Source organism: Xenia sp. Carnegie-2017, unplaced genomic scaffold (genome assembly GCF_021976095.1).
Source record: "Xenia sp. Carnegie-2017 unplaced genomic scaffold, XeniaSp_v1 HiC_scaffold_20, whole genome shotgun sequence".
In the NCBI taxonomy this organism is placed as follows: Eukaryota; Metazoa; Cnidaria; class Anthozoa; order Malacalcyonacea; family Xeniidae; genus Xenia; species Xenia sp. Carnegie-2017.
Genome location: NW_025813483.1, coordinates 7,950,812 through 7,974,200, shown reverse-complemented (window position 1 = coordinate 7,974,200; position 23,389 = coordinate 7,950,812). Strand labels below are relative to the sequence as shown.

At 35.7% G+C, this 23,389-nt stretch overlaps 5 protein-coding genes and 1 long non-coding RNA gene across 6 annotated transcripts; 4 read left to right on the top strand and 2 right to left on the bottom strand.

Moving 5' to 3' along the window:
• Positions 1-4,804: 4,804 nt before the first annotated feature.
• LOC124441609 lies at positions 4,805-6,569 on the top strand. Its single transcript, XM_046992085.1, has 5 exons — positions 4,805-5,012; positions 5,124-5,168; positions 5,243-5,271; positions 5,348-5,641; positions 5,676-6,569. The coding sequence occupies exons 1-5, from the start codon at positions 4,926-4,928 to the stop codon at positions 6,523-6,525; spliced, it is 1,305 nt and encodes a 434-aa protein (XP_046848041.1). The 5' UTR covers positions 4,805-4,925; the 3' UTR covers positions 6,526-6,569.
• A 163-nt stretch (positions 6,570-6,732) lies between these two features.
• LOC124443139 (G2/M phase-specific E3 ubiquitin-protein ligase-like) lies at positions 6,733-7,476 on the bottom strand. The gene is made up of 2 exons (XM_046993675.1): positions 7,313-7,476; positions 6,733-7,097 (listed from the first exon to the last, which is right to left on the bottom strand). The coding sequence occupies exons 1-2, from the start codon at positions 7,344-7,346 to the stop codon at positions 6,832-6,834; spliced, it is 300 nt and encodes a 99-aa protein (XP_046849631.1). The 5' UTR covers positions 7,347-7,476; the 3' UTR covers positions 6,733-6,831.
• Positions 7,477-9,840: 2,364 nt separating this feature from the next.
• On the bottom strand, positions 9,841-10,763 carry LOC124441608. The gene is made up of 4 exons (XM_046992084.1): positions 10,556-10,763; positions 10,400-10,444; positions 10,222-10,293; positions 9,841-10,032 (listed from the first exon to the last, which is right to left on the bottom strand). Exons 1-4 carry the CDS (start codon positions 10,640-10,642, stop codon positions 9,841-9,843), a joined length of 396 nt encoding a protein of 131 aa, XP_046848040.1. The 5' UTR covers positions 10,643-10,763.
• A 7,131-nt stretch (positions 10,764-17,894) lies between these two features.
• On the top strand, positions 17,895-18,828 carry LOC124441607. The gene is made up of 2 exons (XM_046992083.1): positions 17,895-18,122; positions 18,272-18,828. Exons 1-2 carry the CDS (start codon positions 17,945-17,947, stop codon positions 18,826-18,828), a joined length of 735 nt encoding a protein of 244 aa, XP_046848039.1. The 5' UTR covers positions 17,895-17,944.
• Positions 18,829-19,311: 483 nt separating this feature from the next.
• Positions 19,312-20,255, top strand: LOC124443153. Its single transcript, XR_006947527.1, has 2 exons — positions 19,312-19,651; positions 20,112-20,255. It is a non-coding gene; the product is annotated as an uncharacterized LOC124443153 (long non-coding RNA).
• A 928-nt stretch (positions 20,256-21,183) lies between these two features.
• Positions 21,184-23,266, top strand: LOC124441606. Its single transcript, XM_046992081.1, has 5 exons — positions 21,184-21,336; positions 21,597-21,713; positions 22,050-22,251; positions 22,314-22,862; positions 23,030-23,266. Exons 1-5 carry the CDS (start codon positions 21,184-21,186, stop codon positions 23,170-23,172), a joined length of 1,164 nt encoding a protein of 387 aa, XP_046848037.1. The 3' UTR covers positions 23,173-23,266.
• The last annotated feature ends 123 nt before the right edge of the window (positions 23,267-23,389 follow it).

The following is a 23,389-nucleotide window of genomic DNA, read 5'->3' as shown; positions in this document are numbered from 1 at the left end:
TATTTCTTCAATACCAGAGAACGTTTACAACGTATTTCTTCAATACCAGAGAACGTTTACAACGTATTTCTTCAATACCAGAGAACGTTTACAACGTATTTCTTCAATACCAGAGAACGTTTACAACGTATTTCTTCAATACCAGAGAACGTTTACAACGTATTTCTTCAATACCAGAGAACGTTTACAACGTATTTCTTCAATACCAGAGAACGTTTACAACGTATTTCTTCAATACCAGAGAACGTTTACAACGTATTTCTTCTATACCAGAGAACGTTTACAACGTATTTCTTCAATACCAGAGAACGTTTACAACGTATTTCTTCAATACCAGAGAACGTTTACAACGTATTTCTTCAATACCAGAGAACGTTTACAACGTATTTCTTCAATACCAGAGAACGTTTACAACGTATTTCTTCAATACCAGAGAACGTTTACAACGTATTTCTTCAATACCAGAGAACGTTTACAACGTATTTCTTCAATACCAGAGAACGTTTACAACGTATTTCTTCAATACCAGAGAACGTTTACAACGTATTTCTTCAATACCAGAGAACGTTTACAAAGTATTTCTTCAATACCAGAGAACGTTTACAACGTATTTCTTCAATACCAGAGAACGTTTAAAACGTATTTCTTCAATACCAGAGAACGTTTAAAACGTATTTCTTCAATACCAGAGAACGTTTACAACGTATTTCTTCAATACCAGAGAACGTTTACAACGTATTTCTTCAATACCAGAGAACGTTTACAACGTATGTCTTCAATACCAGAGAACGTTTACAACGTATTTCTTCAATACAAGAGAACGTTTACAACGTATTTCTTCAATACCAGAGAACGTTTACAACGTATTTCTTCAATACCAGAGAACGTTTACAACGTATTTCTTCAATACCAGAGAACGTTTACAACGTATTTCTTCAATACCAGAGAACGTTTACAACGTATGTCTTCAATACCAGAGAACGTTTACAACGTATTTCTTCAATACCAGAGAGCGTTTACAAAGTATTTCTTCAATACCAGAGAACGTTTACAACGTATTTCTTCAATACCAGAGAACGTTTACAACGTATGTCTTCAATACCAGTGAAATGTTTGGTAAACTAATCTGATTACCGATATGAGTAACGTTTTAGCAATTGTCAGATCTACGTAGAATCGAATTGGACATTTTAGCTGACCGCCATTCTTTAAGTAGTGTAGCGTTGTGCGTTTCTATGATGGCCTATTGAATATACCAACAGCAAGGTCTTTAGTTTCGTTTATCAGTTTTGTTCTACACAAGAACAACTCATGCAAACTGCATTCTTTGTCATATGATAAATTTAACTGTGTTGACTAACGTCATTGTATTGAGGCTAAACTCGAATATTCACAAGAAATAACGGTTCACGGTACACTTGCCTAAAATATCCCTTTCTTTGCTGTGGTTTTCTTGGCCAGAGTTCCCAACAACCGTTTCTGTCGCAAAAAAAATTGTACCAGTGATATAACTAAGTACAATGACTAAATCTGAAAAATAAAGTGTTGGTTACTATTCCATTGTTGTTTTAGAGTGTTGGTGAAGTTCATCGTTTCAAATAATGCATGTTACGTTCCTCCAGAGTTCAGGATTGATCCTTACAAATGCGAAAGAAAGAAAATCGAATCTCCAAGTTTGAAAATTTACTTTTGATTTGATAGTTGTGAGGTTTGGCGCCTGGAAAAAGCCGATATAAAACAATATGACGTTGGAATCTCGATGCAGGCGATAAACTAACGAGGCACATATTTACAAACGTCGAACATAACCTACTATACATGTGATATTTAAAGTTAATCAGTTGTGGATTACTCATTACGAAAAGTAAACCAAGACATTGTTAGTTTTTACTTTTTGCTGCTTGGAACTTGCTAAAAGTGCCGTTTTTAGACCATTTATGATGTTGAAAACCGTACGTGCGATTGAATATCGACGAAAAGACTTTCGTACCATCTAGTGTTTAAATGCGCGAGGCTAAGAACTGACGAGGATTTCCCTATTTCTGCAGACTGTTTTGATAATTTTTAAAGTTTATTTTGAACTATTAATTTCTTTTGTATCGTTCACACTATGTTTTACAAACGCAAGCTAGGAAATGCAAAGGCAAAGGAACGTAAAGAACGCAAACGTTGTCAAGAGACTGAGCTTAGTGGAGGGATTAAATATCACCAGGCCTCGTAATTTTGCCTTAGCCTACATGCTCCATAATTATTAATCAGCCACTGCTGCGAATTTATCATTGCTGTATGTATTTGTAGCGAAGATCAGACAGTCTTGATGGAAATATGTGTTGCTATCTCTCATGGAGATTTTACCGTCATAGAGGCTGGAACGAGTGCATGATCAAACGTGTTTATATGTTTGTCATATTGATGTTTAGACTACGAAAATGAAGTAATTGCTTACAAACGAGCAAATGAAGAAAATTTGAGATATTTTCACAGTGGATCTATCGGATGGGACTTTGATGTGAGTATTAGTTAGTTATTTGTAGCCATTAAGAACTGCTCAACGGACACTGTTGCATTGAACTTTGGGACCTTCTGAACAAAGTCTGAAACCTGTTGCATAAAGTGTCTGTTTGGCTTCAGGAGTAAAAATTTGGGTTGGCAATACAATACAATTATTTTTATACAGATCATCCGTCCCATTATTTTGACTCGTCTTGGCATCTCTTTATCATCGTTGAATTCAAAAAGAAACTCTTCTGTTCGACTCTACGACAGAACAACTAAGGTTAAACCATGCAGTTTATAAATACCGTTTACAAGTTATTTGATCTAAATTGTTTTATCTCGTTTCAGAGCGAAATTATATCTGTTTATTTCTCTTTCCAAGACCCTGGTACAACAGAAAACGGTTCGTCGTTTAAAGCAATTGAAAACTTTATTTTGCCAAAGGTGAGTAACAAGTCGATAATTTATCAAAATATTCAAGTGAATTGTTTGAGCTCGGGAGTATCGTTATCATGTTTGTACAGGTTAGTAGAGTGCTGAGAAGGGCTGTTGGTGTTGATGTTGACTGATGTTTCGACAACCTTAGTGGTTGTCATCTTCAAAGTCGAGTGAGGAGTAAACGTCTGCAAGCAGATAACAAATATGGCAAACCTGACGTTTACTCCTCACTTGACTCTGAAGATAACTACCACTAAAGTTGTCGAAACGTCAGTCAACATCAACACCAGCAGTCCTTCTCAGGACTCTACTGACCTGATTTAAACGATACAAATGGCTTGGCTTATTAAATGCTAACTTTGTAAAATCTATTATAAGAATTAGATAATCCATTTTTTCCATGAAGCTCATGGATACTTTTGTTCATGATATGAGAGTTATATTGTATAAGGAGGCTCTCGTTCATCACGAGAGAGTTATGAGATAGTTACCTTGTAAAAGTTAACATGTAAAAGCGTATAAACATATTTACAGTTGGTTTAAATTATAAGTCATTAAGGCGGAATTTTTTAACTTTGCAATATCCTTGAATGTTCTAGTTTCTTTTATACAAAAAAACATTAAATTCAAAAGCAAAAAACCCCGTTTTCGGTCCATGCTTCCCGATACCTGCTTAAGCCGAGGCACTAGAACGCCGCATGTTAACGTTTCGGTAGGAGATTTCGGCCCCTCCACGCTATCCTACTTGGGAGATGCAATAGCAAGCTTCCGCCCATCAGACCCCGAGATCACCTGCGATAGGCTTTGCTCGGGGTACGCAGGAGAGTGCGGTCGCGACCCGAAACGTCTGGACCCCTAAGCCACTGCATACATATCGCACCCAGCTTCCACTGCTAGTTGACATCTACTATACCTAATATTGGCTTTATATATATATACAAAATTCAGAGGCTTACGAAAGTTGCGGTATTATTAAAGTCACTACTGCGCATGCCCAGATGATTTCTTTGATAATTTGCGACTAAGTGAGCTAATTGCCACAAATATAGTGCAAGTACATATAGTTAGTCGTTGCCATGACTATAAACAATTGGTCGAATGTACTGCGCATCCACCTGCATGCGCAGATGATTTATCCATTTAATTGTTACTAAGCATGCTATTTACTTCAAATTCGGTGCTTGTAGATGCAGCTGGTCGTTGCCATAACTATGAAGTCAAAAACTGTCAAGTGAACTGCGCATGCTCAGTTGATATCTTTAATAATTTGTTAGTAAGCAAGTTATCTACCCCTAATTGATTCTAATAAATGCAGTTGGTCATTTCCATGATCGTTTACTCAGACAATTGGTCAAATAGACTTTGCTTGTACTGCGCATTTCCAAGCGTACTGCGCATGCTCAGATGATTTTGCGTACATTTATGTGACCAAACGATTTAATCACTCAGAAAGCGATGAAAATAGATCCAGCTTGTCGTTACCACGACTATGAAATTGAAAAATTTGTCAAATGGACTGTGCAGACTCATATGAAGTTTAAAGCCTAGTGCCAAACACTAATATATGGGGCGCCATCTGTGGTTTTATTATTTAACCGCATAACACTGTAATTTTCCCTGATTTATTAAATAACCAATTTCTTATTTTGGTTATTTAATAAATAACCACTTTATGAAAACATCGAAAATTGGTTATTTATTAAATAACCATTTTCTACACACGCCGAAAATTGGTTATTTATTAAATAACCAGTTTCTGCGCACGCGAAAAAATGGTTATTTATAAATAACCAAAATAATTTCGAGACACTTGGCGTGCCAAATGACGTCAGCAAGCAATAAAATAATTTTCTCAGTCCCCCCCCCTGGATAAGCACTCATTTCCGCACTGTCGCGTTATTGAAATTAGATCGCTTGTCGCGAAAAATTTCATTTTGTCTGTAAGTTTCCCGCTCGGCGTGTTTTCTATTTGTCTTTTTTGTCAAATAAATATGTCTCAAACGCACAATCTCCAAAGAGCAATTACCGAGGCCGTAGGAAGAGCAGTACACGAGGCACTGCGAGATCAACATGAAGAGGTAAGATACAAAGCAAAATATTCTCCTTTCATACTTGTAAATATTCAATGTGTGATATGCGTCGAATCACGAGGTCGTCGATTTTACGTGATAAAATTCTTACAATTTTAGTCCTCTGATGCAGCTACTGCCCACGAAAATAATAATGAACCACAGGTAACATTCTAGTGTATATGGGTGCATCCAAGTGAAAACATCGTTAAATTTTGATAAATTTATAACTTTGCCAGAATTCCAACTCAAATGATGAAAATGAGGGGTAAGAAAACTTAGCAAATATTATGTGGTATTTCTATAGTACTACATTTGTATTGAACTCATTTCATTTTAATCAGTAACAATTCAGGAAGAGTTGGTCGACCAAAGAAAATAATTCCAAGGGATGTATTGGAAAATTTGCTTCAGTTACGACTTACGATTGTGGAAATTGCCAGACAGTTGAAAGTCGACAGGTCAGTGGTCTACAAAGCAATGTCGGAGTATGGGTTGTATCGAGAAAACTTTTCACAATTGTCACAAGACGAAATAGAGAAAGAAGTGGACGCCATTAAACAAAATCATCCTAAGGCTGGCGAGGTCATGGTTCAAGGGTACCTTGAATCTAGGGGTCTTTACATTCAGCGACAAAAGTGAGAAAAGCCATTCATATGGTTGATCCATTAGGTGTCGAAGAGAGAAAAGTAAACCAATAAAGCGTCGCATTTATACTAATCCTTTTCCCAACTATATTTGGCATATTGATGGGAACCATAAACTTGTTAGATGGAGACTTGTCATACACCATGGTATCGATGGTTTTAGTCGATTAGTGGTATTTGCACATTGTTCTTCAAACAATCGAGCAACTACTGTTCTATATCACTTCTTATGTGCTGTCTCGAAGTATGGGCGTCCTTATAGAATTCGTACCGATCTTGGTGGCGAAAATGTTGACATCTGGCGCAACATGATTTTAACACGAGGCAATGAAACTAAGCCGGTTGTTGTAGGGAATTCAGTGCACAATCAGAGAATCGAAAGACATAACAGAGCACTAAATGAACAAGTTCTAACAAGTTTTAGATCTGAATTTTATGCACTTGAAAGTGAAGGTGTATTGAATGTCAATAATGACACTGATATATTTTGCCTCCATTCAGTGTATCTGCCACGAATCAACAAAATCCTTGACGAGTTTGTTGCTGCTCACAACAGCCATAAAATATCTACAGAAGGAAACAAAACACCTGAACAATTGTTTTGGGTTAACATTAGAAATGCATACCATGAAGATGATATGCTACCAAACACAAGCAATCTTGACATTGAAGAACTAGCGTCAAGTGATTTACCTCACGTCAATGTACCAGATATATCATGCCCTTTGCAAGGTGACTTACAGTTGCAAAATTTTAGTACATTCATTCAATCTCTTTCGGCAGTGAGCGGAAAAGCAGCATACCTTGAGGCTGTTCGTTTCTTGGGACAGTCAATGCTTGATGAGCAGAACCCTGAAGATTTGCATGCACAATAGATGACTTGCCTTGTTTACTTTTGCTAGCAGGCAGATTTGGTCTAGGGCTTTGGAGAACATTAGCAACAATGGTCAACCTCTCTTGGGATTGATCTGCCAGCCAGCAAAACGTAAACAAGACAAGTCATATATGAGTAGAAAAAAATATAGTCTTCACTAACTATTTTATACAGTAATGACATGCTAGGAGGAATATAGATACGTCAGTTAGAAATACGTTGTTTTACATCATTACCAAATCGTAAATTAAATCAACACAACTATTGCTTAGACTCTAACTTCAACAGCTTTCTTATACATGCATGTCTATGGAGCACCAAATGTAGGTGAGTTCAGAATCCCATCGTTCATCATTTCTTGAAATTCTTCATAACTAAGATCATCTTTATCATTATGAAGTGGCAAATACAAAATGTGAGCGCAGGTGTTGCTTTTGGGACGAACATCTTCCCAGAAACAAATAGTTGGTTTGTCATGAAATCCTAAGGGAGGCTCTTCCTCCAACCCAGTTGCAAAAATCATAATCATCGGCAAAGATACAAGAGGCTCTGAAACATTGGCAAAGCAGTTTGCTAGAGAAAAATAAATAAAAGTTGTACTTTTGAAATGGATTGTTCGTCAAAAAGCAATTATTTGATAACACGTTTGATAACAAGCAATTGAATAACGTTTATTATGCAATTAATGCCTGGGGCATTAAATAGACCCTAGAGGTTATAGATACGAGGCGTTTATTTCATTTCTATCACTTCGATCTTTTAAGGTGATGGAAAAGCTTTTAAAGTACCTTCGCACTCTTGTAGATAGTCACGCCAATGCATTATAACGAGCTCCTCCCTTTCACGTCTTCGACAACCATCTTCTGAAAAATCTGGTGTAAATATTCTGTCAACTTCTATCGCGGTCAGCGGCTTGCTACGATGGCAGAAGTATGGGCGGAAGAGAAGTGGATTTCCTTTAATAAGCTAAGAACACCCAGTGTTTTAACCCGTCCTTGAACTGCTCAATTGCACTTCGCTTTATCAATTACAAAAATTGACAAAGCTCTTCCACAAGCTGTTTTCTTGTTTCAAACTTTGGAATGCCGTGAAAGCCAGCTTGTGCAAAAACATCAATGGCATCATCAGATCCTACTATAGTTGCAAACGTTGTTTCTTCTGTAGTAGCACTGATCTACAGACGGAAGTATGATTTGTGAAAATGCCAGCTCAATATCGAGATACAACGTCAGACTTTTCACTATTGATAAAAAAAGCAAATATTTACCCGTTCTATGATACTTTTTACTTCACAATCTTGTACATCGTCGATACATGGGTGGCAATTTTCTTCACCAAATACAATGAAGTCATACATAGAGGGGGGATAGACAATGTCCTGCAGTTCCACCATTACACAAGGAAACGGAAAGAAGTTTTCCACATTGAAAATACAAGTTTTTCCTCTTTGCTGGATGTAAAGGAAACACAATTATGCTGTTCGATACGTGCTTTTGTAGCTATGTAGCTAAATTGATAACGTACATTAATCCCTTCGGCTAAATTTAACAAAAATTTATATCTACGTAATTCAGTTTTATCATGAAGACAATCAACGCACGACTACCTTCTTGGTTCATAACCAGCACCTTTTTCGAGGGCAATCCCAGGAACGCGTTCGAAGAAAAGGCTCCTGAAACTGCAAGGCGGAGAAATTCTCGTGTCGGCCCTCCTAGATCCACAGCACCCTCGCTAGACCCGATTTCGTCGGCAAACATGACAGACAACGGACGTGAAGGATCAAATTTTTTTCTTCCTAGCTTGGCAATACCGTCTTCAAATACATGCTTGCGGCGAACGTTAATAATGTTTTTAGATATGGCTACGTCACAGGATTTTCCAACCATCACTTTATCTATGTGGTCATTCAAAACAGTACTAACCATTTGTTGCGCGCTTGAATCGCTAAAGACAAATAACCAAGTGAAAAAAATTAGCATGGCATCTTGTCTTCCGTTAACGCTTTTTTTAGCTGATTACCATACTTTGCTAAGCCCATGCTATTTTGAATAGCTGTCTGCACCTCATCGTTGTCATCATCGCTAATTTCAATGGGGTCTGGATCAAGCAATCCTAAGAATGACCTAAAAGAATTTAACACAGAAGAAATTTGTTACAGGACACTCTTTCATAACAGCATATACATTGCTAAAGATAAGCTGTATATAATTACTCGTTTTTTATTCTACTATGTCATTGTAATTATCATGCATATTAATAAACTGGAAATAACATAGTCGTTCGTACGTTATCATCCAATATTGTTTTAAAGTCATAGCAATAAATTTGTCATTCCAAAATAGCTGGTGAATATATAAACCAACAATCACAAACAGAAACAGTAAATCCAGACGTTGCACAATAATTTTAAAACAAAAATCAGTAACATAGTGTGTATCCCAACCTACTAGTGTAAAATGGTATCTGACAGCAATACATACTGACCTATAGTGATTGCTCTCAATGGTGGAAGTTATATGATGGCTAGTTGATCCCTCTGAAAACTTTGTGCAGCACCTAGTATAGTCATCGATCCTCTGAATGACTTTGTGCAGCGGTATAGTCATTGATCCCCTGACACACTTTTGCAGCCCGAGTAGACATTGATATATTTAAAAGTTTGTTATCAAAATCATCCTGTCGAGTCATCCTGAAATTTTCATTCAAGGCAATGGCAATATACATTGAAATAGAAAAGAAACCAACACTACGATGAAGAACAATTACTGCTACAACAGACATAGCGAAAGTATCACCCTATATGACTCACTTCAACAATTAAAGCTCCATCAACGTCCTCATTTTTCCCAATTTTAATTTTGGAAATGATGTATAAACATCCTTGAGAACACAGTAATATGACCTCTGGAGCATTCCATTGGAAGGAAGTTGATGTCTTAGAAATGGAAAGCTTTTTTGTACCTTTGGTTATTCTATAAAGATAAAACAAATTAGCTACTTTATAATTGGACACTTTCTTCTTCAATAAATATCATGGGCGGGAAATAAAAAAATATCATCATTACATCATATCATCAAAAGTATCGTCAATAATGTCTAGCAATGACTCAATCACAAATTTTTGTGCATATTGATATTGGTGACAGAATTCAATATAAGTGTAGTAAAACATAAAATACTTGCCCTAAGTAGTCAAATGGCAGCAGTTCACCAGGTAGCAAGTCAAAACTGAGGCAAATATGCTTGTTATTTCACGGGTAACATCCTTTGCTACCCATGGAGTTTAATGAGATTTTTCCAATTAAACCCATATTAGCTAAGCAACCTCGGCTATTTCCACGAGGAATTGGAATATCTTTGCCATTTTCTGATGGTAAAAGGCAAACAACATCTTTGTGTAAAGCTTTGCAGACTTTGATTGGGATGTTGATGACCTTTTCCGTTTTCTACCACCAACATTTGAATATTGAATACAACTGCTTTCAAAAATCGATGGAAGAGGTCTGGTCTGTAAGACATAATTCATTTGATTGATTGCCTGTAGTAAATTGCCATTGAAAAGCCACATTGAATCATAGTTATATAACAATGAGGTGCATTTATAGCAATTTTTTTAAGCAGACAAAACAAGGTGTTAAAAAAATTTTGATAGTGCAGTCATGCATGATAATAATCAGACAAACATTGGCCAACTTACAGCGCTAGAGCTACTTGTTCTACTTTGTGACAACTGTGTGAGCGTTGTCTGACGCTGTGGCTGTCGCTGGGGCTACGGTTGGATTTTGGAAAAAACTTTAATGTTAGATAATAATTTAAACGTTTTCAACGGCACATATTTTACAAGAAACGTGCACCCATATACACTAGAATGTTACCTGTGGTTCATTATTATTTTCGTGGGCAGTAGCTGCATCAGAGGACTAAAATTGTAAGAATTTTATCACGTAAAATCGACGACCTCGTGATTCGACGCATATCACACATTGAATATTTACAAGTATGAAAGGAGAATATTTTGCTTTGTATCTTACCTCTTCATGTTGATCTCGCAGTGCCTCGTGTACTGCTCTTCCTACGGCCTCGGTAATTGCTCTTTGGAGATTGTGCGTTTGAGACATATTTATTTGACAAAAAAGACAAATAGAAAACACGCCGAGCGGGAAACTTACAGACAAAATGAAATTTTTCGCGACAAGCGATCTAATTTCAATAACGCGACAGTGCGGAAATGAGTGCTTATCCAGGGGACTGAGAAAATTATTTTATTGCTTGCTGACGTCATTTGGCACGCCAAGTGTCTCGAAATTATTTTGGTTATTTATAAATAACCATTTTTTCGCGTGCGCAGAAACTGGTTATTTAATAAATAACCAATTTTCGGCGTGTAGAAAATGGTTATTTAATAAATAACCAATTTTCGGCGTGTAGAAACTGGTTATTTAATAAATAACCAATTTTCGATGTTTTCATAGTGGTTATTTATTAAATAACCAAAATAAGAAATTGGTTATTTAATAAATCAGGGAAAATCACAGTGTTATGTGGTTAAATAATAAAACCACAGATGGCGCCCCATATATTAGTGTTTGGCACTAGGCTTTAAACTTCATATGAGTCTGCACAGTCCATTTGACAAATTTTCAATTTCATAGTCATGGTAACGACAAGCTGGATCTATTTTCATCGCTTCTGAGTGATTAAATCGTTTGGTCACATAAATGTACGCAAAATCATCTGAGCATGCGCAGTACGCTTGGAAATGCGCAGTACAAGCAAAGTCTATTTGACCAATTGTCTGAGTAAACGATCATGGAAATGACCAACTGCATTTATTAGAATCAATTAGGAGTAGATAACTTGCTTACTAACAAATTATTAAAGATATCAACTGAGCATGCGCAGTTCACTTGAGGGGTTGTTACATGAGCCCGGCAAGCCGGGCTAAAGCCGGGCTAAGAGATGTAGCCGAGGCGCCCGGCCTCATAAGAACTTCCTAATAAAATATAATTTAGTTTACATGAGCCCGGTTTGCCGAGATCCCGTTTGAGCTAGCCGGGGAGCCCGGTTAAACCATTGAGTTCTATAAGACCTGGAGGGGAAACGTCAACAAAATTACTATAAATTATCAGCGCGCGGCCGCGTGGTCAAAAACATGGCGGATTTTGGTTGTCAAAGTCAGCGGAAAGACGCGGGCTCATAAAATAAAATTTTTCGCCCACGGATTTGACAACCACAATTGCGATTATATAATTAATGCCAAGCACAAAACTTTTTAGAAATTTTATCTTTAAAATGCTGCAAACTTGTTTGTTATACAGATGCTGAAGCAATGCCAGAAAACGAAACATTACACGTAAGATTGTTTCATTTAAAAGTTCAGTGTTTTAAGTCAATATTGAAGTGTGATGGTATATATTTTATAATGTTTTTACTCGTTTTAATTTAAGTTATGTTTATTCAGTCCTATTTGTTCTTTTTTATCGCTTGCTAGACGAGGCAAAGCAACCAGTTTATATGAGATGCATATCTTAAACTTGTTTCAACTGAGTTGAATGGAGGATTTTTGAATATGAAGCAATACGGACAGAGCTATTGAAATGCAGTGCAGGATTAATTAATGAGTTTGGTACATGTCGGATAAAATACCTGTATTAAATTAGTCAACAATTTGAAGATTATGACAACATGATGATGGTGTTTTGCTATGCCAAAAGTTCTTCAATGTTATTCCTTTCAATGAATGTTTATTATGCGTAAACAGTAGTATTATCGTAAACAAGATAAAAACACTTTTTCACAATGCTGCTTCCTGCCGAAATATTTGTCAAGCTTAACATGATATTCATGAAACATTAACATAGTACCGCATCGCGACAAAACTACAATATTTCATTCCAGGTGATTAAAAATTACATAAGATGCATTGCCGCTTACAAGCCGAAAGTAAAGCCAAAATTGATGGCAAAGAACTTTATGTTTTGAAAGAATTCTTTATATCATTTAAAGAAGGTCTACATGACCGTTAAGCTTTCAGCTTTAGATAACCGACCATTCACGATATTTTTAAAGATAAATTAAAGATAAAGTAATTTTACCAGTTTAACTGTATCAGACACAAGAGCAGTGATATGGACATTTTTGGAGGTTTGAAATAGGAATGCCCGTAAATAGTATAATGCATTACATCAGAAATCCATTTCACATTCATAATTTATAAAGTTTTATTCAGCGCTTCTGTTCAAATAGCGTCAGTTTGCTCAGCGTATCAGAATAGTCATACACCTGGTATTTCCAAAATTCATGTTAATATATTCACTTATATATTTATGACAGCTACTACCCTGTTTAACCAAGATTTTCATCTTCACAAAGACATTCGTCAAAACATTGATTTAACAATGACAGTGTAGTGTTGATTATTTAATAGTTTCCGGACAAAATATGTTAGATTTCATTCAATTTCAATACCGAAGTTGTCAATATTTATGCTGAATGTATCAAATACGCTGGTTGTCATTTAGGAAGGAGATCTGATTGGAAGCGAAGCCAGGTTTGATTAAAGTTATTTGATCATTGGTTTAGCTTCCAGGTTCTTTTAGAGCTCAATGGGTTAAACGCATTGAGCTCTAAAAGACCTGGAGGAAAGGGCCTGACCCCGTGGTCAAAAACATGGCGGTAATGGGATTTTGGTTGTCAAACTTCCACTTTGAGAAAAATTTTTAACATCGCCTCCTCCCGAATCCGGATCTCTATTCCTGCTTATATTATGACAACCAGCGAAAACAACCACGATACCGTAAGCATAAAATATTGAAAATAATGCTTCAGGTTTTGTGAAAAGACACACACATTTAAATGAGGTAAATCTACTGTAAAATAACGTATATTTTGTCAAGTAATGCTTTAGCTATATTAGAAATAAATATCAAACGGCATTCTTTACACTGTCAATTTGTTGTTAAGCTTTAATGCATAATCCCATGCGCATTATTTGTGTTTTGACTGTTTGTTAACAGCTTGGTGCAACTGTCTTTCTTGAATAGATGGGTAAATCTTAGTTAAAATGTCCAAAAGGAGTTAGAAAAGTTAGCTTACCCTACGACTTTAGTCGACTGGAAATATATTATAAGTAGGTATGTAATTTTTGAGATTTTTGTAGGATTGATTCTGGGTGTCTTATAAAGTATTATGATATTCTGATAAATCTACTGAGAACTTATGAGGAAAATATCTTGAACTAGGAGAGCAAAAGAACGAAATTCAGAAATTCTATAATCATGTTGCTGGATATTAGAAACTGGATTGTTATTGACAACCATGGATCTACTACTGAACAGAACTACATTAATTTCCCATTGAAAATACTATTTATTAAATCAAAGTGCATTGTTTTCTGACATAACACTTTTCTTATTGCTGCATGAAGGCAAACCTGTTTAAATAATTATAATGTAGGTGAAGATATTTAGCATGTTGTATAATTATTGTACAGACATTTATAATATTATGGCCTTGTGTAATGTATGTCAAGAACTTATTAATTCTCAAAAATGCTAACCTTGCACTACTTTTCTCTTGTGTCCTTACAAATTACAGTTACCTATACTAATTTTTTCTAGGTTCAAACAACTTGACAAATTTTTGAATTTTACATTATGTCTTTGAATTTTTCTTTTTGTCTTTAGTAAAATATCAGTGAATGACTTAAAATCAAGTTTATCTAAAATAGTATTTTGTACAAAGTAACTATACATAATTGAAAAGTCTCATGTTGAAGGCAGATGTGGCTTTTACTAGATTGCTACTCTTATTCTTTTAAATGATATCGTAATTCTTCAACAAACAAATAAACATTTATATATAGTATTATCGAATTCTTCAAAAGACATAAAGTTCTTTGCCATCAATTTTGCTTCTTCCACATTCAACTTCATTGCAACCAATGCATCTTATGTGAATTTTAATCACCTGGAATTGAAAATGTATGGATTTTGTCAGATGATGCAGTACTATATTTAATGTTTCATGCATGTCATGATAAGCTTTTCTTGAGCAAATATTTCAAGGTAGGAGCAAAATTTGGCACATTATTGAAAAAAGTAGTTTTTATCTTGATTTTGATGTACTAACCTGTTTACTACACTGTGTAATAAACAATTCATTTACAGAAACACCAGATGGCATTTATAAAACTTTAGCATAGCAAACCTTTACACACCATCATCATGATTGTCCATAATCTGTCAAATTGTCCAGGCTAGCTGTTTAATACAGGTATTTTTATTGTACACATGTACCAAAGAGCTCATTAATTAATCCTGCACTGCATTTGATTTCAATACAGCTCTGTCCTTAATATTTGCTTCATATTTTCAGAAAAATATCATGAAAAAATCCTCCATTTCAACTCAGTTGAAACAAGGAGTTTTAAGATATGCATATCTCGATAAGAACTGGTTGCTTTGCCTCGTCTAGCAAGCGATTAAGTAAAGAACAAATAGGACTGAATAAACATAACTTAAATTAAAACTTAGGAGTAAAAACATTAACAAAATATATACCATCACATTTCAAGTATTGACTTAAAACATAACACTGAACACTTTAAATGGTAAACAATCTTACGTTGCTTACCGGTGTCGTGAAATGCTTCAGGCATTTCTTCAGCATCCGTATGCCAAACAAGTTTGCAGCATGTTTTAAAAATAAAATTTCTAAAAGTTTTTGTGCTTGGCATTGAAATTTTATATAATCGCAATTGTGGTTGTCAAATCCGGGTGGGCGGAAAAAATTTTCTTTTATGAGCCCGCGTCTTTCCGCTGACTTTGACAACCAAAATCCGCCATGTTTTTGACCACGCGGCCGCGCGCTGATAATTTATAGTAATTTTGTTGACGTTTCCCCTCCAGGTCTTATAGAACTCAATGGTTAAACGGGGTAATTTTTTCCATGTAAACACGTCAGCCCGGCTGACCCATTGAGCTCTATAAGACCTGGAGGGGCAAAGGGGCCTGGGCCTCGTGGTCAAAAACATGGCGGTAATGGCGGATTTTGGTGGTCAAAACTTCCACTTTAAAAATTTTTTTCAATATTCACTCCCTCCTGATTTCCAATACTGTTTGTATGAACGAAAACAAGTGAGAAAAAAAACAATTACGATACCGACAGCATATCATGTGAAAATAATGCTTCAGCATTGCGTGAAAAACACAGTACAGACACACATCAAAATAAAGAAGATCGATGGTAGAGAAACGCATATTTTGGATGTAACATTTAAGTTATTTTATGACATTTTAGCCTTTTAAAAGTGAAAATCAAACGGCATTCTTTACTAGACCTGTCAATCTCGTCAAACGTATACATTATTTCATGCTTTTGTGTGTTTGACTGTTTGTAAACCGTTTGGTGCACCTATTTTTCTTGCTTCAAATGTATAAATCTGTGTAAAAATGCTCCTAAGGAAGCGAGAAAATGTTTGCTTCAGTCCTACGACATAAGTCAACTAAAATTTACCATGGATAAGTATCATAAGTGTATTGTCATTACCTGATAAATCTACTGAAAACTCATAAAGAAAGTATGTTGAACTAGAAGAGCTACAAAAAGAAAAATTCAAAACACCATGACACTGTTGCTTGGTAATTTGTATTTTGTAAACAGCTTGGCGGAATCTTGGATCTTTTACTGAACAGAACTACATTAATTTTCCATTGAAATTACAAACTTGGAAACTAAAGTGCATTGGTTTCTCTGACGAAAACACTGTCTATTGCTGCATGAAGGCAAAATAGTTATTTGACAGTGTAGGTGAAGAAATTTATCAAGTTCTATAGATATTATTGTGCATTACTTACAGTTTTTTGGAATTGTGTAATATATGTCAAGAACAAGATATAATTTTTCAAAAATGCTAACCCCTTCGAGCACTACTACTCTTCTGTTTTGCTTAAACAACTTACAGCTACCAATACTAATTATTTATATGTACAAACTAACATTTGGGAATTAAATGATAAACAACTTGTTAAATCTTTGTATTTTGCATCAAGCCTTTGAATTAGTTCCTTTTATCTCTTGGTAAAAATATTAATGAAAGACTTACAAATCAAGTTTCTAAAATAGTATTTTGTACAAAGAAACTAAATAATTGGAAAGGTCACATGTTGAAGACAGACTTTGCTTCTTTGACTAGGTTGCTTGACCATGAGCAAATTTAAATTTGTTTACAATTTGTTTAAAGAATTCTTTTTATTGATTTCTACTAATTCTTCATAAGACACAAAGAATTTCTTTGCCATCTATTTTTGCTTCCTCTACATTCAACTTCATTGTAACCAATGCATCCGATGTGAATTTGTGGATCACCTGGAATCGTACCAATTATGGATTTAATGAGGAGACAATGATATGTTTAATTTTTCATGCCTATTAATGATATAATCATAAGCTACTGTTGAACAAAAATTTCAAAGAAGAAACAAATCTTAGCACATTGTTCAACACACTACTTTTATCTTGGTTTTGAAGTATTAACCTGTTTACTATAACAATAAATACTTCATTTACAGAAACGCTAAGTAGTACTTTAAAATTGTTAGCATAAATCCAACTTTCCAATCTCATTATAATTGTCTACACCATACAGTCAGTCAAATTGAGCAGGCAAACAGTTTAAGTTATTTTTATTATACAACATATACCATAGTTCTCATTAATTTTGCATGGCACTGCATTCAATTTCAACACAACTCTGTTGTAAACTTTCCCTTCATCTTTTCAAAAAAAAACATGAACAAATTATGCCCCATTTTTGGGAGGTAAACTCAATTCAAATCAGGAGAGTTTAGCTTGATGCCTTGATCATGATACAAGATGGATGCAAAACTCGATAAAAATTGACAGCTTCGCCACGTCTGGCGAGCGATTAAGTGAAGAACAAACAAGACTGGACCAAAATAACTTTAAATTAAAACTTAGTAGTAGAAACACTCTTCAAGTATCGTGTTAAAAACACAATAGTAAAACTAATACTGTGCTACTTACCGGAGTCAAGAAATGTTCCCTTTTCTGTCGCTATTTCAGCATCCGCAAACCACAGAAGTTGGCGGTTTAATAAATAAAATTTTAAAAAAGTGTTTATGTTAGGAAAATAAATAGTTTTGATAATTTCTATACTCGCAATCGTGGTGGTCAAATCAGGGTGGGCGACAAAAATTTTATTTGATGAGCCCGCGTCTCTCCGCTGACTTTGACCACCAAAATCCGCCATGTTTTTGACCACGCGGCCGCGCGCTAATAATTTATACAAATTTTGTTGACGTTTCCCCTCCAGTTATTATAGAACTCAATGGGCTGACCGGGCTTAAAGTAGAATTACCATAGTAACTAGATACGTTCATTCTTCGTTCTTTTGTGTAATGGCGTCGGACACATGTGCTCAATCAAGGTCAGTAATTACAAAAACAAGACCTTTTCGATGGTCACATGAAATGATCGAACTTCTTATCAATAACATCGAAACATACAAAACAATGTGCGAGTACGAAGGTAAAGATTTCGATGCAGATCGCACGAAACAATACGAATGGATAAGAGGTAATACTGTACTTCGTAAAGACTGTAAAGCTTTTGTTATTTTATGTACTTCTGGTTGAATTTTTGCGCACAAGTATGCTTAATAAGCTTTTAAATTTGTAGTTTAATACCACTCTGAATGATTCTTTTATATTTTTTTATCTTGACAGTGCAAATGTTAGAGATGTATAGTGATCACTTTGGTCCAGCAGAAGCCGATATACCACATGCCATGGAAATGTCAAAAGATGAAAAAGAAGCTTATGTTAAAGATTTAAAAGTTCAACGTGACTTTATCAAAAAGGGGTATTGTCGAATTCAAGAAAAAGTTAAAGAAATACGTCAAAATTTTGGCACTGCTGTAACCAATGGTAAAAGAAGTGGCAGCGGTAAAATCGTGTTTGAATTCTACGATAGGCTGGCCAAGATATATGGTGGCTCAGCATCAGCTTCACCTCTAAGCATTGGAGTAGACACTGATACATTTAGTACCATAAACCAAGAGCAATGTGATGAAATTGGGCTAACTATAACAGATGAAAGCCATGATGGTTCAGATTTATCATCCAATGATTCACTGGATACCAGCTCTGGAGGTGTATCTTTGGGTGATAAGCGGGGTGCAGAAGATGCATGTGTTAAGTTAATCGACAATAAAAGAAAGCATATGGAGCGCACTCCGGCTCAACGAGATCAATTCTCCTTAAAGAAAGCAAACATGAAATGAATTTTAGGAAAGAAATGACAGATGTTTTTAGAGAATCCTCGAGGAATGCAACTGCAGCAATTACGCACATGAGTACGGCCATTGAAAATATTGGATCAGGATTGACACGATCAATTGAGATGTTAGCTTCGGTGATTGCCAACGAGCAGCAGCAGCAGTATCAACATCCACGATATCAACACCCCCGATATCAACATCCATAATATCAACACTCACAATATCAGCAGCCACAATATCACCAACGATTGTCAATACCTGCACGGCAACAAATGCAAAACAACTCTGCATCATCATATAATCCAGATGACCCTGCAGTGTAGCTATATAATGTATTCACACTCCAAAAGGTATTTACTTTAGAGTATGAGCAGATGACACTATGGCTGTACTTGGCATTGAAACTTAAGACATTGTTAGCAACAGTAACTTTTGTGTCACTATATTATTAAATTTTTCAGTTCCTCTTTTGACATATTATTTCACTCAGAGACCCTGTATGTTCAATAACCCATATAAGCACTTACATCACTTCATGAAATTTCTAGTTTCTACTCGTAGTATTTGTAGTTTGCAATCCCATTTTCTGATAATGTATGTTTAAAAGAGGCTTAATGGGTTCTTGTTGTTTTGTTGAGTTGTTTTAATAGGGACAAAGTATTAACATTTTGTAACATGCTTGTTTTTTTTTGTATATTTCCTATTTGAAACAATTTTGTTTACCTTAACAAACTATATATATCATAAAGTTTTACAATTGCATGAAAGTGTAGACTTCATTTACTTATTAATCTGTTACCAAATGATCAGGAAGATTTAACTTAATGTAAGTAGTCAAAACAGTTCTAACAACTCCTCCTTCCCTTCATTGCTAGAATACTTTGCCAAAGGATTTCCATTTTCTTGCACCTTCTTTAACGAAATTTGTTTTTCAACTAAGCTGTGGTCAATTCCAGTCTTATTTTGTTCACAATAGTTGTGAAGAACAAAGCATGAGTAAATTATTACTGGTACATTTTCTAATTTTACATCGATCTGCTTACTTAAAACTGACCATCTAGCTTTAAGCCTTCCAAATGAGCATTCAATTGGGTTTCGGGCTGATCGCAACAAATTATTAAATAGAACCTCTTGGTTTGTTGTGCATGTTTGGTATTCTTTCATGCAATACGGCAAAAGAGGATAGGCTGGGTCCCCAATTAAATAGTTTGGGATTTCTGCATGACCTGGCACTAGTCGTTTGTAAGTAACTGGAAGTAGACCATTGCTCAACTTTCTATTTATAGAAGAGTTGGCAAACACTTTCGCATCGTGGACACTTCCTGGCCATCTGCAATCTACATCCATGAAACGACCTTGAAAATCACAAACAGCTTGAACACTCAAGGAATAAAACTGTTTATAATTAAAATATTCTTGAGAGTTACAAACTGGTCTTTTAATTCGTACATGAGTTCCATCAATGCACCAAATGCTTGGGGCATCCCAAATTTTGCTTCAAATTCAGCAGATTTTTGTCTCATTTCGTCTTTACTCATTGGCAAATGTATGTATTTCGGGCCGAGATGCTTCGCAATGGCATAACTGACTTGTACTACATGTCTAGAAACAGTACACAGCGCCACACCAAAAGTATTTGCTGTCATTGCCATAGAGCCGGTGTCCTTCAAAAAATACAAGGTCATAGCCAACTTTTTCTGCGCTCAAAGCCATATAATTTGGAGAAGAAAGATCTGGGGATATAAAAGGCCGTAGTTCGTCAGCTAGTTTTTAAATTCTTCCCGCTCATTCGAAAATTTTTTTCCACGTACCAAGTGGCATTTCGTTAGATAAAAGCTTTGCCCACCAAGATTCTGTCCTTCCATTTTGCCTCCAAGTTGACCTCCGCTTTTGTTGTTTCTTTTTGCAAAGCACGCTCGTCTTCTTTTCGAGCGAAACAACTCTTGTAGCACACAATAATATAGCCATACATTGTACCATTTGATGATGGTTTAATATATTGATGACCAAAAGCCGTAAATTTAAATGAAAACGATCAAAAAAACCAAAATAACTAATACAATAATCGTTATAAGTGCAGAAACGTTCGCCATGTTAGGTTTTTTAATTTTCGCGCGAAAAACACCAGCGACTTGTCGCGCGATTATTGCCATGTAAAGTCGGGCTTAAAATTAGCCCGGCTTGCCGGCTCATGTAAACAGCCCTAAAAAGAGCAAGAGGCAAAGCACAGTTTTTCGTTAAAAAGGGTTTTTCGTTTAATGTGTACAGAATACAACCACGTAAATGACACAGTAATGTTGAATATAATGGTTCAATTTGAACTAAATGAAATCACTTATTCCATTTTTAATCGAAAAAATGTTAGATCTCACAAGTGCCAATCACAAGGTTTGGTGGGAAGATGGCCAGCTTCCATTTGACCATATACCGTTCGTTCAAGTGAACCATAGGGTCTACGATTGTCGTCATGGGGTAGATAGGCATTCAAGCCAAAAGAAGAAAAACAGAACGGTAATAGATATTATTCATGTGCTAATGCAATACTACAGATTTAAAAAAAGTAAAATGAAAGTGAAACGACGTTGCTAACCTTATAGTACGTTGCAATTAAACTTCCAGTGTCAAGAGCTTTGATTGAAACTTTGAGTTTTCTTGTATTTTTAACATTGTCATGTAATCTTGGTTTCTTTCTTCTTCATGAATTTCTTCAGCTGCCTTTCCTTTTAGGTGTAATTATTTTATTTATTTACCAACATGTTTATATATTTTAGTCAAATTCTAGCGACCACTCGTTTAAGAAGCACAGAAACATGTTTCAAGGAACAAAGAAATTAAACTGTTCAGCACAAGTTCACATGAGGGAATACATCAAATTTCCAGATTTTAGGGTAATTTTAAATAACAGTGTTTATTCACATGCATTACTCGATGTGTCAGGTGTAAACAACAAAAATGTCTGGATTTGTCCAAATCAATTTGCCTTGAAACTTTACTCACACAGGTTTTTTGATAAATTTACGCGCCTTTAGATTAAAGAGCAAACGGTTTGGCGACAAAAATCGATGTCGAAAAAACTTAGGGAAAGGTGGAAATGCCAATGGAGAAAGGTGGATCCATATCCAGTTGCCTTGCTTATCTGAGCACAAAACTCACCCTATAGGAAGCGTAAGGATATATTTAGTCCTAGTTTTTGTACGGTGCAAAATTGGCTCCTTTATATGTAGGCTGGAGGTCTTCATCAAGGAATTGATAAGATTCTTGTTTCCAAGATTCAAGAATTGGTTGTTGCTGGGGCTTGCTCAGTTAAAGATGTTAGGATGCATCTTAAAATCTATGTGGAGCAAGACCTGTACAAAGCAACAAAGGCACCCGCTAAAACCAATCGGAGATTTTATCCTTCCAAACAAACCATACGCAGTCATCAAAGCAAGATTTTCAAAATTTGACCAAGAAAATCTTCAAAAGAAAATTGAAGACTGGAAACTGAGGTGTTTCAGTCTTGTGCAACATTTACAAGGCAGTCATCAAAGAAAGATTTTCAAAATTTGACCAAGAAAATCTTCAAAAGAAAATCGAAGACTGGAAACTGAGGTGTTCCGACGAGTCTTTCTTCTTTCGCCCGCTTGCTAAATATTCAGCAGAGTCTTTGATTACTCAAGAAAATAGTGTTGATAACGAAGAAGACGACGATGACGATGATGATGACAACACAGTTTTGCCAGAGTCAAAAAATGGATTGTTATTCATTCACCAAACTGTTAATCAGAAACGTCTTCTAAAGAGATATGGTAACGAACTTACCCTTCTAGATGCCACTTACAAAACGACAAAATACAGCCTCGCTTTGTTTTTTCTTGTGGTAAAAACCAATGTAAGCTATCAAGTCGTTGGTTCTTTTGTCCTGCAAAGTGAAACATCGTACGCTATTGCGGAGGCTCTTCAAGTTATAAGAGGTTGGAACAACGAGTGGAATCTAGCGTATTTTATGGTAGATTACCCTGAAGAGGAAATGTCGGAGATAAACCGAGTATTCGCAGGTTAGTCAGGAAACCTAGAACTAAGCTACTTTCAAAGGCACACACAATGCTACACACCTCTTTGTTTTAATTGAGGCAGAAATATGCAAATTTCTTTTTTTGTGGGGTGGAGTAAAAGGTACAATCTAGTCAATACACTTCATGTTAATTGTACGTATATATTACAGGATGTCAGACGTACATCTGCGATTTCTATCGAGAGCAAGCGTGGGAGCGATGGCTTTCAAAAAGCAGCAACGGACTGCTCCCGTTAAAAAAAAACGATTCTTGCAAAACTTCGATTAATTGCCAGAGCGAGGACGGAGGCTGATTACGAGGAAAATGTTAATAATTTTAAGTCATCAGAAGAATGGAAGACAAACCCAAAACTGCGCAACTGGATTGGCAATACATGGTTATCCCAATACAAGGCAAGAGAATTTTATAATTTGCTAATAATATCATTAAAGTAAATGGTTTGAACCCGGGAGTATCGTTACATGTTTGTAAATGTATATCGTCCAGGTTGGTATAGTCCTGAGAAGGAC

What these genes read in the sequence shown, in the direction of transcription:
- LOC124441609 (XM_046992085.1), top strand. Translation starts at nt 4,926, where the DNA reads ATGTCTCAAACGCACAATCTCCAAAGAGCAATTACCGAGGCCGTAGGA. An exon ending in TGCGAGATCAACATGAAGAG is followed by an intron (nt 5,013 to 5,123) that starts GTAAGATACAAA and finishes TTACAATTTTAG; the next exon opens with TCCTCTGATGCAGCTACTGC. An exon ending in AAAATAATAATGAACCACAG is followed by an intron (nt 5,169 to 5,242) that starts GTAACATTCTAG and finishes TAACTTTGCCAG; the next exon opens with AATTCCAACTCAAATGATGA.
- LOC124443139 (XM_046993675.1), bottom strand. Translation starts at nt 7,346, where the DNA reads ATGCATTGGCGTGACTATCTACAAGAGTGCGAAG. An exon ending in CTATCTACAAGAGTGCGAAG is followed by an intron (nt 7,098 to 7,312) that starts GTACTTTAAAAG and finishes ATTTTTCTCTAG; the next exon opens with CAAACTGCTTTGCCAATGTT.
- LOC124441607 (XM_046992083.1), top strand. Translation starts at nt 17,945, where the DNA reads ATGGCGTCGGACACATGTGCTCAATCAAGGTCAGTAATTACAAAAACA. An exon ending in ACAATACGAATGGATAAGAG is followed by an intron (nt 18,123 to 18,271) that starts GTAATACTGTAC and finishes TTATCTTGACAG; the next exon opens with TGCAAATGTTAGAGATGTAT.
- LOC124441606 (XM_046992081.1), top strand. Translation starts at nt 21,184, where the DNA reads ATGTTAGATCTCACAAGTGCCAATCACAAGGTTTGGTGGGAAGATGGC. An exon ending in AAAAGAAGAAAAACAGAACG is followed by an intron (nt 21,337 to 21,596) that starts GTAATAGATATT and finishes TATATATTTTAG; the next exon opens with TCAAATTCTAGCGACCACTC. An exon ending in GATAAACCGAGTATTCGCAG is followed by an intron (nt 22,863 to 23,029) that starts GTTAGTCAGGAA and finishes TATATATTACAG; the next exon opens with GATGTCAGACGTACATCTGC.
- LOC124441608 (XM_046992084.1), bottom strand. Translation starts at nt 10,642, where the DNA reads ATGTCTCAAACGCACAATCTCCAAAGAGCAATTACCGAGGCCGTAGGA. An exon ending in TGCGAGATCAACATGAAGAG is followed by an intron (nt 10,445 to 10,555) that starts GTAAGATACAAA and finishes TTACAATTTTAG; the next exon opens with TCCTCTGATGCAGCTACTGC. An exon ending in GAACAAGTAGCTCTAGCGCT is followed by an intron (nt 10,033 to 10,221) that starts GTAAGTTGGCCA and finishes TATGTCTTACAG; the next exon opens with ACCAGACCTCTTCCATCGAT.